At 33.3% G+C, this 13,384-nt stretch overlaps 2 protein-coding genes and 1 long non-coding RNA gene across 3 annotated transcripts; 1 reads left to right on the forward strand and 2 right to left on the reverse strand.

Moving 5' to 3' along the window:
* Nucleotides 1-1,987: 1,987 nt before the first annotated feature.
* On the reverse strand, nt 1,988-2,330 carry LOC111829639. Its single transcript, XR_002833019.1, has 3 exons — nt 2,317-2,330; nt 2,157-2,222; nt 1,988-2,015 (listed from the first exon to the last, which is right to left on the reverse strand). It is a non-coding gene; the product is annotated as an uncharacterized LOC111829639 (long non-coding RNA).
* Nucleotides 2,331-6,837: 4,507 nt separating this feature from the next.
* LOC17878761 (reticulon-like protein B4) lies at nt 6,838-8,736 on the reverse strand. Its single transcript, XM_006284310.2, has 5 exons — nt 8,462-8,736; nt 7,763-7,943; nt 7,536-7,677; nt 7,371-7,440; nt 6,838-7,267 (listed from the first exon to the last, which is right to left on the reverse strand). Exons 1-5 carry the CDS (start codon nt 8,661-8,663, stop codon nt 7,089-7,091), a joined length of 774 nt encoding a protein of 257 aa, XP_006284372.1. The 5' UTR covers nt 8,664-8,736; the 3' UTR covers nt 6,838-7,088.
* Nucleotides 8,737-10,886: 2,150 nt separating this feature from the next.
* Nucleotides 10,887-12,600, forward strand: LOC17879226 (protein LURP-one-related 17). Its single transcript, XM_006284431.2, has 2 exons — nt 10,887-11,223; nt 12,191-12,600. The coding sequence occupies exons 1-2, from the start codon at nt 10,936-10,938 to the stop codon at nt 12,575-12,577; spliced, it is 675 nt and encodes a 224-aa protein (XP_006284493.1). The 5' UTR covers nt 10,887-10,935; the 3' UTR covers nt 12,578-12,600.
* Nucleotides 12,601-13,384: the final 784 nt, after the last annotated feature.

Genomic DNA, 13,384 nt, shown 5'->3' on the forward strand with positions numbered 1-13,384 from the left:
GGTCGAAGACCATCTTTTGAAAGATTATCGGGTGGGACCGCAACAAAAGATTCAAATGACTTTCGATAATTTAGGATTGGTCGAGCTCTCTCGTTCTATGTCCAGATTTTTTCGGACTAGGACTAGATGACCCTTAAACTTTGTTCACAATATATTTGAATTGGGCACATAGTCCAATTAATTTTTGAGCTCGGCCTATCACGAATCTCACCTTATTTTGTTGGTATTCACGTATATTTATGTTAGTTTTTAAGTATTTGTTATGTTTGGGTCTCGGTGTGTTCGGATAATTTTTTCAAATTGGGATGTTTAGATCAGATTACGATCCAAATGATTTACGATAAATTATGATCGGTTCAGATTTTTCCGATTTCTATTCGGTTAACAATTTTTTTTTTTTTGAAAAACCTAAAGTGTAACCGAAACATAGAAAAGTTCGGTTACATGACCAAAATTTTGGTCTAAATTAGGTGATTAAACACGATTAGACCCCAAACTGGATCCGTATTACCCGATCCGAATTATTTGAATTACCAACTCTGGCTGGATTTCAAAAATTTCGGACCGCTTCAGATCCCATTGCTTGAATTCGGATTATATTCTCAGGCTTAGTTTTTGTGTTGTTTGGACGTGTTTGCGGTCTGTGTTTTGACGTTTTAGCGTTTGCGTTGTGTTTGGACGTGTTTGCGGTTTGTGTTTGGACGTTTTTGAGTTTGTGTTGTGTTTGCATTTGTGTTTTATTTCTGTTCACGTTCATGTTATGTTGGCACTCACATGTGTTTGCGTTTATTTGTTTTTGGACGTGTTTGTCTTTATTTTTGCGTACGTGTTTTTGCGTTTGTTTGTGTTTGGCCGTGCTTGCGTTTGGACGTGCTTGCGTTTGGACGTGTTTGCATTTGTGTTTGCGTTTGTGTTTTGTGTGCCTTTATTTTTGCGTTTGTGTTTGGATTTGCGTTAGCCTTTGAACGTGTTTTTGTTTGGACGTGGTTGTGTTTGTGTTTTTTTTTTTGGTTAGATGGTTTTTTTTTTTTTTGGTTAGATGGTTGTGTTTGTGTTTGCATTTGCGTATGTGTATTTTGCACATTTAGTTTTTGTTTCTGTTTACGTTTACCCTCTGTGTTCACGTTCATGTTTTTGTTGGCATCACGTGTGTGTTTGTGTTTGTGTTTGTGTTTGTGTTTGTGTTTGTGTTTGCGTTTAGTGTGTTTGCGTTCATGATTAATATTTGCTTTGATGAGTTAATAGTAGTTCAATTGAAGTTTTAACGTTAGTCTTAACCAAACGATCTTTGGACGAACTCATTGCTACTAAAATTAAAATTGTTATAATAAATTGGTTTAAATAAGAACACACTGACCTGATTAAAACGGAGGAACCATGTAATCAATCCTCAAAAACTCCATTTCTGCAATAACTTGGTTTCCTGTAATGAATCAAGACAAAGAGAAGTTGGTTTCAGTCATATGTCTTCTCTTCAATGGCCTACCAAAAAACAAACAAGAATATTTTGATGCCAGACCAAAAATAAAACAATCATGAGAATTTCTCACTACAGCTAAATATCTGTACCTCGTGCTCTACGCATTACATTTCTTGTTGGCTTTCTCAAAGCAAGAAACGATTAGTTAGACTAACTCAAACCTAAGACAAACTCATATATGAGTCATGTCATTCCAAAATTCAAATGTAGTACCACTGGAAATCAGAGAACCAATGTAAAGACAAGGACGTACCTGAACCTGAGAAACCAAAGCTTTTTTCTTCCTCGCCAATAGTGTTGAAGAGAACACCAAACTTGTTCAGCTTATCCTGTTATGAAAACCAAAAGCCACCACAGAAACTAAACTTTTCCTATAAAGAGTATAGAGAGTTATGAAATCAAAGAAGCAATGTAAAGAGAAGGACGTACCTGAGAAACCATAGCTTTTATTATCCTTATAAGTTAAAGATGTGTCTGAAGAAAATACTTGCTCGCCAACAGTGTTGAAGAGAACACCAAACTTGTTCACCTTATCCTGTTATGAAAACAAAAGGTCACCACATAAACTAAACTTTTCGTATAAAGAGTATAGAGAGCACTCTCACACAACTCCTACTATGATAATTCAAACGAACCCCATAACATAATACTATTGAAAAAGCAAAGGGGGTCAAACCTGAGACACAAATCTAAAAGGACAAGCTAACTAATAACTCATTGCAAAACAGTTATCAGTCTTTACCTGGTCAAAAGAAAGATTCAGCCAAGGAATGACAAACTATATAAAAGGATGTTCTTGTGAAAATCATAACTTAGTTTAGGGAAGGATAGTGTACCTGATCAAATCGGATGAGAATATGAACCGTAAACTGATTTCCTGCAGAAACTCAATTCCCCTGTTAAGAATAAGTCAACAGAAAATGTGATTAGTACATATTACAATAAGTCCGAGACTTGTTTAGTTCTTCACTTACCTAACTTTTGCTAGAAATATGAACAAAAGAGAAATAAACTTACCTTCGGTTTCAGAAAAATGAACTTACCAGTGTGTTAGGCATTGTAGTCATACGGGACAATTTCTCCATTAGACAAGCCTTCTAGAAAGACATTTCTCCTCCATCAATATGAGCAGATCATTGAGTATATTACTATATCATATGCTGTCCAGGCTCAGCGAGACATAGAGTTTCAGCAGATCATTAGTCAATTTCCCAATATATCATTAGACATGCCTTCTTAAGAAGCCGTTTCCCCTCCATAAATATGTGCAGATCATTGAATATATTACTATATCATATGCTGTCCAGGCTCAGCTAGACATAGATTTCAGCAGATCATTGCACACCCAATATATCATTTAGACAAGCCTCCTTAACAATCTGTTTCTCCTCCAATCAATATGCAGATCATTGAGCATTAGCATTTTATCTTTCAGCAGAAAACTGAATCTTTTTCCCCTCCTCCATCCCATGCAGAACATTGAATATTATTACATTATGCTGTCCCAGCTCAGCTACATATAGAGTTTCATTGAATTTTGCCAATCTCTGTAACACCATCATTAGACAAAGGCCTCCTTAACAATCCGTTTCTCCTCTAGTCAATATGCAGATCATTGAACATTAGCATTTTATCTTTCAGCAGATAATTGAATTTTTTTCCCTCCTCCATCCCATGCAGAACATTGAATATTATTACATCATGCTGTCCCAGCTCAGCTACATATAGAGTTTAAGTTCTTATACTTAGGCAGAAAATTAGATTTTGCCAATCTCTGTAACACCATCATTAGACAACTCTCCTTAAAAAGACATTTCTCCTCCAATCAATCAATAAGCAGATTATATCTTATGCTGTCCCAGCTCAGCTTTTAGCAGATCATTGAACATTGAAATATATTTCTCTTCTAATCAATATGCAGATCATTGAACATTATCATTCTTATCTTTAAGCAGATTATTGAATCCATTTCTCCATTCATTAGACAAAGCCTTAATAAAGGACTATTCATTTTTTTCCTCCAACAAAATATGCAGAACATTGAATACCATATGCTGTCCCAGCTCAGCTAGATATAGAATTCTCAGCAGACAACTTGAATTACCTTAAACACAAGTCTTAGAGGCATATGTATGCAAGATATATAATGAAGTTTTATCTGAACATGCTTACCAAGTTTGATCCAAGATATTGAATTCATAATCTTGGATACATATTTGACAAGTCTTACTTGATTTAGACACCACTTCAAGATATATCTTTGTCTGCTTGTGTTAGGCAACATTGTAAACGATACGGGACAGTTTCCCCAAGTTAGAAACCGGACATACAACAATCAGATGTATTAATGTCCCTTTCTTTTGGGTTTTCAACAAGTCTTACATACGTGAGATATATAATGAAGATTTATCTGGTCATGCTTGCCAATTTTGATCTAAGATACCAAATTCATGAATCTTGGTTACATAACTTGACAAGTCTTACTTGATTTAGAGACCACTTCAAGATATATCTCTTTGTCTGCTTGTGTTATATCGGACAATTTCCCCAAGTTAGAAACCGGACATACAACACGCACATATGTTGATGTCCCTTTCTTTTGGGTTTTCAATAATATCAAAAGACAAGTCTTACATACGTGAGATGTATAATGAAGTTTTATCTGGTCATGCTTGCCAAGTTTGATCCAAGATATTGAATTCATGAATCTTGGATACAAACTTGACAAGTCTTACTTGATTTAGAGACCACTTCAAGATATATCTCTTTGTCTGCTTGTGTTATATAGGACAATTTTTACCCAACTTAGAAACCGGACATACAACAATCACATGTGTTAATGTCCCTTTCTTTTGGGTTTTCAATAAAATCAAAAGACAAGTCTTACGTACGTGATATATATAATGAAGTTTTATCTGGTCATGCTTGCCAAGTTTGATCCCAGATACTGAATTCATGAATCTTGGATACAAACTTGACAAGTCTTAATTGATTCATAGACAACTTCAAGATATATCTCTTTATCTGCTTGTGTTATATAGGACAATTTCCCACAAGTTAGAAACCAGACATAGAACAATCACATATGTTGATGTCCCTTTCTTTTGGGTTTTCAATAAAATCAAAAGACAAGTCTTACATACGTGATATACATTGAAGTTTTATCTGATCATGCTTGTTTAAGTTTGATTCAAGATATTGAATTCATTAATCTTGGATACATAACTAGACAAGGCTTACTTGATTCAGAGACCACTTCAAGATAGATCTTTGTCTGCTTGTGTTAGACATTGTAGATGATAAAGAACAGTTTCCCCAAGTTAGAAACCAGACATTCAACAATCGTATATGTTGCCGTCCCTTTCTTTTAGGGTTTTAATCAAAATTAAAAACTTTCAAACAAATAATTAAAGTTTTTAAAGAAATACCTCAGTGATGGTGTGGGCATAGCGTCAATCATCGACAGAGTTAGATAGAAACCCTAAGACAAAAAAAGAGAGGTTTTTAATCGCAATTACAAATTATTATAAAAAGGAGATTTTGAAAAAAAGAATCGAAAAACAGAGTCATGCATTCAAAGATTAATCGCAATTACGAATTTTAAAAGAGGGGAACTTGAATCTAAGATCGATAGATAATGATTTTGATTTAAAACCAAAATCTAAAACAGCAACAAACCCTAATCGAAATTTCAAAAGAGGAGATTTTGAATCTAAGAATCGCAAAATTCTTTGTTTTCTTTAAATAGGATTTTTGAATCTGAACAATATAAGTTCTAAACCCAAGAAAAACACAAAAGAAAGTTAAATCCTTACAAAATCAATGAAAACAAAAATCTCAAAAAGAGGGGTTTTCGTAACATTAAACAAACGTATGTGCACCTTACGATGATGATGATGATAGCCTTTACCAAAACTCCGATGATGATAGCCTTCGATAACAAAACTCTGAAGCGCTCCAACGAAACAAGAAAAAACGAGAGCGAAAAAGGAAAAAAAACTCAAAAAAGTATAAATTAATGAGAAAACCATCTGCAACAATATATAAAGGGACGATACTTAGTGACCGTTGTGAAGATAAATTATTGGGCCTCACTAAACCCTATAGGGCTTAAACCGACTTACTTGATATGTTCTTTTTTTTTTGTCAGCAAACAAACTAAAAAGTTGATATGCTTCTTTTTTTAACGAAAAAACTAGGTTCGGACCCGCGCTACAGCGCGGGGGAAATATTTATATATATATATATAACCTTTAACGTATTAAAATATGTTACATTTTAAATAAAATAATAAAGAAAAAAGTGAGTAAATAATTATATATTGAGTTTTGATACAATTAAAAACACGGTGAAAATTTAACAGCACGAAATAATATTTGTCGATAAAATATTCATTTTGACTATTTTGTATTAGAAGTAGGAATATATGTAAAATTACATATTTACAATAATTTTTTTGAAGGACCAACCCGTAAAAGAATTCATTTTGTAAAAAAAATATTCATAATTCGCTTTATCATTATAATTGTGATTTAACAAACTACCCGTGAACAATATAAATTTTAAATAGTTTGATATATAATATATTTTATCAATTAAAATTATGTCTCCAAAATTACATTTATTTCTTAAAAAAAATTCCATATTATAAATTCTAAAGTTTATATATATTTGAACCTCTTAATCATAATATTTTGAAACTTTTAAAAAATTTATATGCTCATGTAACAATGGTTTTAATATTGGTCATACTTATAATGATTTTAAACCATTGTCCAAAATATTTAACCGAGTGTAGTTGAGTATTATATATCCGTTTCAAAAAATTCAAATTGCAGTATATGCAAAAAAAGTTAAATTATTATTAAATATTTATATTATATAGTATAATATCATAAATTAAAAATAAGATCAAATAAAAGTAAAAGAAGAATAATAATTATTTTAATAGATTATATTAAATTAGTTAGAGAAATATTTGGAAATCCTCTAATTAGTTATGGAAATAATATAATCCTAAAATTAGATATAGAAAGTATCCGATGTATGTATCCAAACCCAATTTAATATCCACTTTTGAAGTATCCAATTGTTGAAATCGGGTTAACTTTTTTATTTTGACCCGACCCGTATTCTATATTGTACTTCTCTTTTACTAATATAGAGATAACATTTTTGAAAAAAATGAATTACAAGTATACCCGTTTTTAAAATTAATGGAAAAAAAAAATGTTATCGACTTTAGTTATGATCATGTTTATTATTTGTGCGTTTTATTATATAACTTTTATTTAGTTATATATTGGCTCATGAACTATCTTTCTTCAAAGTGAATATTATTAACCAAAATTACATTATTATGATCCAAATGCAATATTGATTAACATGACGAATACCAGAATGGAGAGCTGATAGAAGTACACACCAACAACAATATTTAGCATCCATCTCAATATCTCATACTCTAAATCTTTTTGGTTGAAAAAAAAAACCCAAGTTTATAATGGACATAATAATAACAAAAGACCAAAAGGGTTTATCAACCACAACAACAGCTTCTACCAAAACATGGGTTCATTGATTCCAATGAGAGTGACTTATATTCTCCTTAATCCTTCTTCTTGTTCAGAGCTCCTCTTGGAATCTTGCTCAACACTTTACTCAAAACCTTCTCATCGAGTACTGCGTATTGCTTCTTGATCTCCTTCATCGCTTTCTCCCCAAAGGCATCTACTTTGTCCTCATACTTTTCGTAAATCACAGGAATGGTGAAGAGAAGTACAGTAGCTGGAAGCAAAAAAAAACAACAACAAAGCAAAGGCTAAGTATCAAGCTATGCAAGTGTGGTTACTGTTAGGTTGAAAGCAATAAGATGCATATGAATCATTACCAATATAGAACAATGTCAGGAAGTTGCAGCAACTACCAAGAATGGATAATATCCACAAGCCAGCAATTACCTAAAAGATGTACCAGCAAGTGTTAGCATTTAAAAGGATCGATGAGAAAAGGAAAAGAAACAGTTTTGCATTAAGGTAGATAACATGAAAGATACCAAGATAAATTTCTTGAGATCTCTTCCTGATGCAATGTTCCTAAGAACGGTAAAGCCGCGATTGATTTCAATCCTTAATCCAGAAACAAGTTGAAGAACAGGATCCTCGGGGATGTGAACTTCTGGGATGTGAGGAGTTGCCCTGAGAATGTATAATCAGTTAAATTAAGCAGTTGATGCTTCGTTATCGCATACTCAAACACGTAAAGGATGTTTCAAAATCTTACTTGTGGATGAAGGTACAAGCATTAGACCACAAGAACAATGCTGCAAGAGCAGCCATCGCAAAGTGACAGAGAAAAGTGAGGAAATGGTATTCGATTAACTCGAATAATACCCAAGACGCAGTTATAGCACCAAAGACTCCACCAGATACCTTCTTGTTCCTCCAAAGGAATATATCAGCAGCTACATGCAAACAATGAATCCAGATTAAGCAAAGTTTCTGAGTCCTTTCAACAGTTTCAGCATATGTTCAACCAAAGCAGACAACTAAGTACAAGAATTACAAATACACACTCAAATTCAGTTTCAAAGAAGAGCAAAATCACTGTGTAAATTGTAAACTACTCTAACGAGAAAAATCACTATATAAGATACCCAATCGAGCAAAATCAATATGTAAACTACTCATTTGAGCAAAACCACTGTGTAAGATACTAAATCGAGCAAAAACAGAGTTCAACTTCAGCTTCAGATAAGAACAAAATCACTATGCAAGCTACTTAATCAAGCAAAATTACCAGTTAACTACTCAATCGAGCTAAATCGCAGTATATCATACTAAATCGAGCTAAATCGCTATCTTAACTGCTAAATCGAGCAAAATCACAATGTCAACTACTCAATCGAGCAAAATCACTATATAAAATACTAAACCTAGCAAAAACAGAGTTCAATTCGAAGATATAGAGATAGATCCATACGTTTTCCACCACCGAGAACCTTATGAACAGGTTTCTCCCTTCCGAAAAGTCGGTAAATCTTTGACTTGAAGGACGAGGACGAAGACGATGTAGATTTCTTATCGTCGTCGGAATCGGACAGAGAAGAAGAGTCACCATTGCCATGGATCTTCTCAACAATCTTCTCCAAGATCGATTCCTCGTGCTTGTGGTCTTCCACCATTGTTGTTGATTCTAGAAACCTCTGAGCAAAGAGGAAAAAAAAACCCTAACTCGTTTACTTGTTTGAAGAATCGAAAAGTGTGTCTGTGTGTGAGAGGACAGTGACAAATAAGATCGCGTACGTCAGATTCAATCTCATCCGTTTATTTAATAAACTCAATCTAGTCCGTTGGTTGGATTCGGATCCGGGCCTAGAGTAGGTGGACCGTCCACGGTGGAAACTCAAATTATTTATTTTGTAATCATGTAACATCTTTGGCGTGTGTAACTAACGGTCGTTAGTTAATGTAAATATTTCCGATAACGTCACCGTTAGTAGATCGTTAAATGTCGGCGGATAGGATCCATTTGTATTGGGCTCATTAACAGGATTGTTTTTATTTAGGCCTTTTTGCATACTATGATAGTAAGATATGGCCCTGTGCATAACAACCAGAACCGAAAAACTGAACCGGAACCGACCCGAAAATAACCCGTTCGGTTCGGATTCGGTTATTGCCTACCCATAATTGACCGGACCCAAATATCCATATGCCCAGAGCTAGTATGATAGATTGATAGTATATAAAGTATAAAGTATAAACCATTATTTTATAATTTATAATACTCCCATTTTTTTATAACTTTTTAGGCTTTTTCTTTCCATTTATTAGATTTTTTCAAAATTTATGTACAATTTATATTAACTTCAATAGTTTATAAGTATTTGAATTTGAATTGTTTATTACTAATATGTTCTCATGTTTAGCCTACGAATGGGAACAATATAGAGTTAGGCAGAAATGAGAAAATATACGATGTGGACGGAGTAATAATACTCATCCACGAATCATAATACTATCAATCTATCATTATCGTGCATCTTTCAAAGGTTTCTAGTCGCAACTACAAACCATATTAGTCTATAAACAATAACTACAAAATCTAAGAAATATAGTCAGAGGAGTATATCAACGTTTTCTCATAATGTATATAAGCAAACAGCGACGAAAATGTTTCTAGATTATCATACATCCATACTTCATGCACACTTGTTGATAACTCAAAATTACAAGGTCGTATCAGTATTATATATGGACATCTCAAAGCCTAACCAAGAAATTGTGTTTTGGAGATAACCAGAGTCGAGGAATTTGAAAGATCCGAAAGATAAGAAGAGAGACAAGTCGGAGAGTAACGCACGCACGTGGGGTTGAATTCAGTATTGGTCATCACTTTGGTCTCTCTTGGCCTCGAGAGCTCAGCCTAAAACTTCTCTCGTGTGGAAAGTGCTGAGTCATTACACGTGTGCTCCACTGTGTGTCTACATCATCACTACTCTTGAAATGAAAAATATTTTATGGAGTAAAATCGCAAACCCGAAGAAGATCAACAAAATCAGGTTTGATAATGAAAGCTCACTTATTTTTTCATGTACTTTTTCCATATGATTATTCAGAATAAAGTATTTTGAAATATTCATACAAGTCTATTACTAACATTGCTGGATGAAAAATCCAACTACTATTTTTATTTAGTTAATTAACAATTTCTTTTGTTTTCCAATTTTCAATAATTAATAATTACTATTATATTTTACAATTTTATATATCCAAATCGTGTGGAAGAGAATTATCTTTCACACCTAACCAAACATTTAGGAAGAAAAAGAGAGATTTGTTTTTGTCTTTTTTATTCAAAAAAATATAAGAGAGATTCGAAGACAAGAAAAAAGATAAGAGATTCTTGGAAGACATAAAAAAATCTGTTATCGTGGCCTCGTGGGTCGTGGGTCTAAGAAGAATTACGTGGCTTAATTTGGGACCTTTGCATAATCTTAAAGTTCTTACCTAATACTACATAAATTGATTTTTATTACTTTTGTCAAATTATTTGTTTATCTAGTCAAAAAAAGTTATGAGCTATCAATATCGATCCAGAAAGCCATGCGTGCCAAAACCATCATTACCCAATCAGTGTTAGCCACACATGCCTTTCGAGTTTCGACAAAAGAGTTCATATGACTATGTGAGAATAACACCATATCGAGAAAATATGTAAAAACCCCTTCCCTTTGCAAGTCGCAATAAAGAAGACAAAAATCCAATGAGTTATATAATAATAATAAGACAATGATATAATATAACAAAGCTAATATCTTTCCACACACACAGATATATTAGTTTCTATATATATATCTCTCTCATATGTATACCTAACCTTACCATAATTGTGTTGAGATTAGTTAGATCCATAAAACTCTCTTAAAATAGTAAACCAAGAAACGCAAAAGAATGATGATGTTCCCTTTCTTGAAGCATCGGTCGAGGTCAGTCCACGGTGAAGATGCGCCGTCGTCTCCGGAGTCCAGAGTCGTCGTCTCCGAAGCAGAGACTGGAGGCGCGTGTACTACGCTCACGGTGTGGAGAAAATCGCTTTTGGTGACTTGCGAAGGGTTCACGGTGATAGATTCAAACGGAGATCTGATATACCGGGTCGATAATTATGCCCGAACCAGACCAGAAGAAATCATCCTCATGGATAAAGATGGAAACTCTCTCCTCCTCATGCACCGTACCAAGGTAATAACATATATCTACTACATTAGTTACAATATAAACTTATATGAATGTGTTTTAGATAATTATATGAATTGTGCTACCACATCCATCCTTCAACCTTATAAAATCGCATTATATTAGATTGTTAAGAATCGACAATCTAGTTGTGGGTTTTGTGAATTATTAGTTGTTGAATATATTAGTTAACTTGTAGTTAGTTTTAAATTACTAGACGTTGGAAGAACAAAACAAAAGATGGAGCACTAACAAAATGATTTATACGAGTTGTGAGATTTTGTTGGAACTTTATATACACCCTTTGAAACTTGAATCTTTGATTAATACAAGAATGAGGTAGAAATATTTTTAAGATTGTTGGAATTTTTCATCGTCCGTACTCTTTACCGATCACTCTAGCAAGTTTTATAACTATTTTTAGGTTGCTTATACTATTTTCAGAATTGTGATAATTTTGTAAATCGATGAATGTATAGAAGTTAATTTTTGCTGATAGATAATTTAGCCGATTTCGTAGAAGGCTTTCTTGTATTTAGCCAATTGAAGATATGCATGAAAGAAGATATTATGAATTCTATATAGCATAAATTAAGATTGAGTAGGACCAACTACACCACCATGACACCGTCCACAATAGGTCACGTCAAAAACACACAAGTATTCTGCATGTGGACAATTGTATTGGCAAGAATTTCGTATAACCCGTCATACTCAATTGGGAAACTTTTTTTTTATATATATATTTACAAGAAACTTCATTCATCAGCATAAAAGTTTTGACTATAAAAGTATAATAATCATAAATTTTCATATAACAACAACGACGACGTCTAGAAATCTCCGAGTATTATATGTTTGACTCACGTGACTACATCGTTGATCTAGATATACACTTACTCAATGCAACATTATAGACAATCACTAGTTTGAGATAATGTATTAAACTGATAGTTTCCTTTGTATTGTCCAGAAAATTACGCTCGTAGATAGTTGGGGAATATATGAAGCAAAGGATACAAATGGGGAAACAAAGATACCAAAGTGTCCAATCTGGTACATGAGGAAGAACTTAAAGATGAACATTCTGAACACCAACAAATCCAATGTTTTGGCATACGTATTCTCAGGATCGTTCGATAAGAAGAATTCTTACATCATCAAAGGATCGTACAAATGTAAATCGTGTAAAATCGTGCACGTCCCAATGAACAAGACAGTGGTGGAGATCAAAAGGAAAGAGGTCAGAACCAAAGGAGTCCGGTTCGGTTCAGATGTTTTTGATCTTGTTGTTAGTCCTGCTTTTGACACCGCTTTGGCAATGGCTTTGGTTTTGTTATTAGACCAAATGTTCTCTTAATAAATACATAAACCATTTTTCTTTCTTGGGGTGTCAATTGTATAGCACTATTTACAATAATATATCAAACTTTTTAGATTGAACAAGTTACCACATCTTTAATACGAGGACTAAACCAACTACTACATGTACAAATCGGACAAGTGTTGTGTGACTATACGAAACTACGAAGTGTCCATCTCAAAGGAGGCAATCCCAACATATTAGAACTTAATGCACACAAACAAAAAAAAAGAAACGTAAAATTAAATATACATCGACATTTATGTCTTTGCAGCATTTATAGAAAGTATTTAGTATAACTTGTCTCGTATGGTTACATCAAAATCCCCTAACGGTTGACATGGAAACATCATCAAAATGACTTTGAACGAATCATCATCATATCGAGTCAGAGATCCAAGACATTTAAAGACCAAATATTTTATCTAATCTAATCTGATCTTCAAGATCACACAGGTTCTTCTCTTCTGTCTTATCAAAAAATTATTTTTTACTTTCTAATACCAAACTATACTAATTTACAAATTGAAACCAAGGGTTTAATATTGATAGCTGAAACTTTGGGGATGTTTTCGAAAAACTTTTAAAGTATAAGGTCACAAAAAGAACGGCAAATTCGAGAATAACACAAAAGTTACATGAGTTTCATAAAAAGAACAAATTAAGACAGAATTAAAGACGATGAAAATATAATTACGCAGACCGATAAAAAAAAAAAAGAGTCCGTTACATGGAAACAGCAAAAAAAAAAAAAAAAAACTAATGTACTTTTTTAGGTTTACGAGAACATCCCGCAGCAGGCCA

Source organism: Capsella rubella, unplaced genomic scaffold (genome assembly GCF_000375325.1).
Source record: "Capsella rubella cultivar Monte Gargano unplaced genomic scaffold, Caprub1_0 scaffold_7, whole genome shotgun sequence".
NCBI lineage: Eukaryota > Viridiplantae > Streptophyta > Magnoliopsida > Brassicales > Brassicaceae > Capsella > Capsella rubella.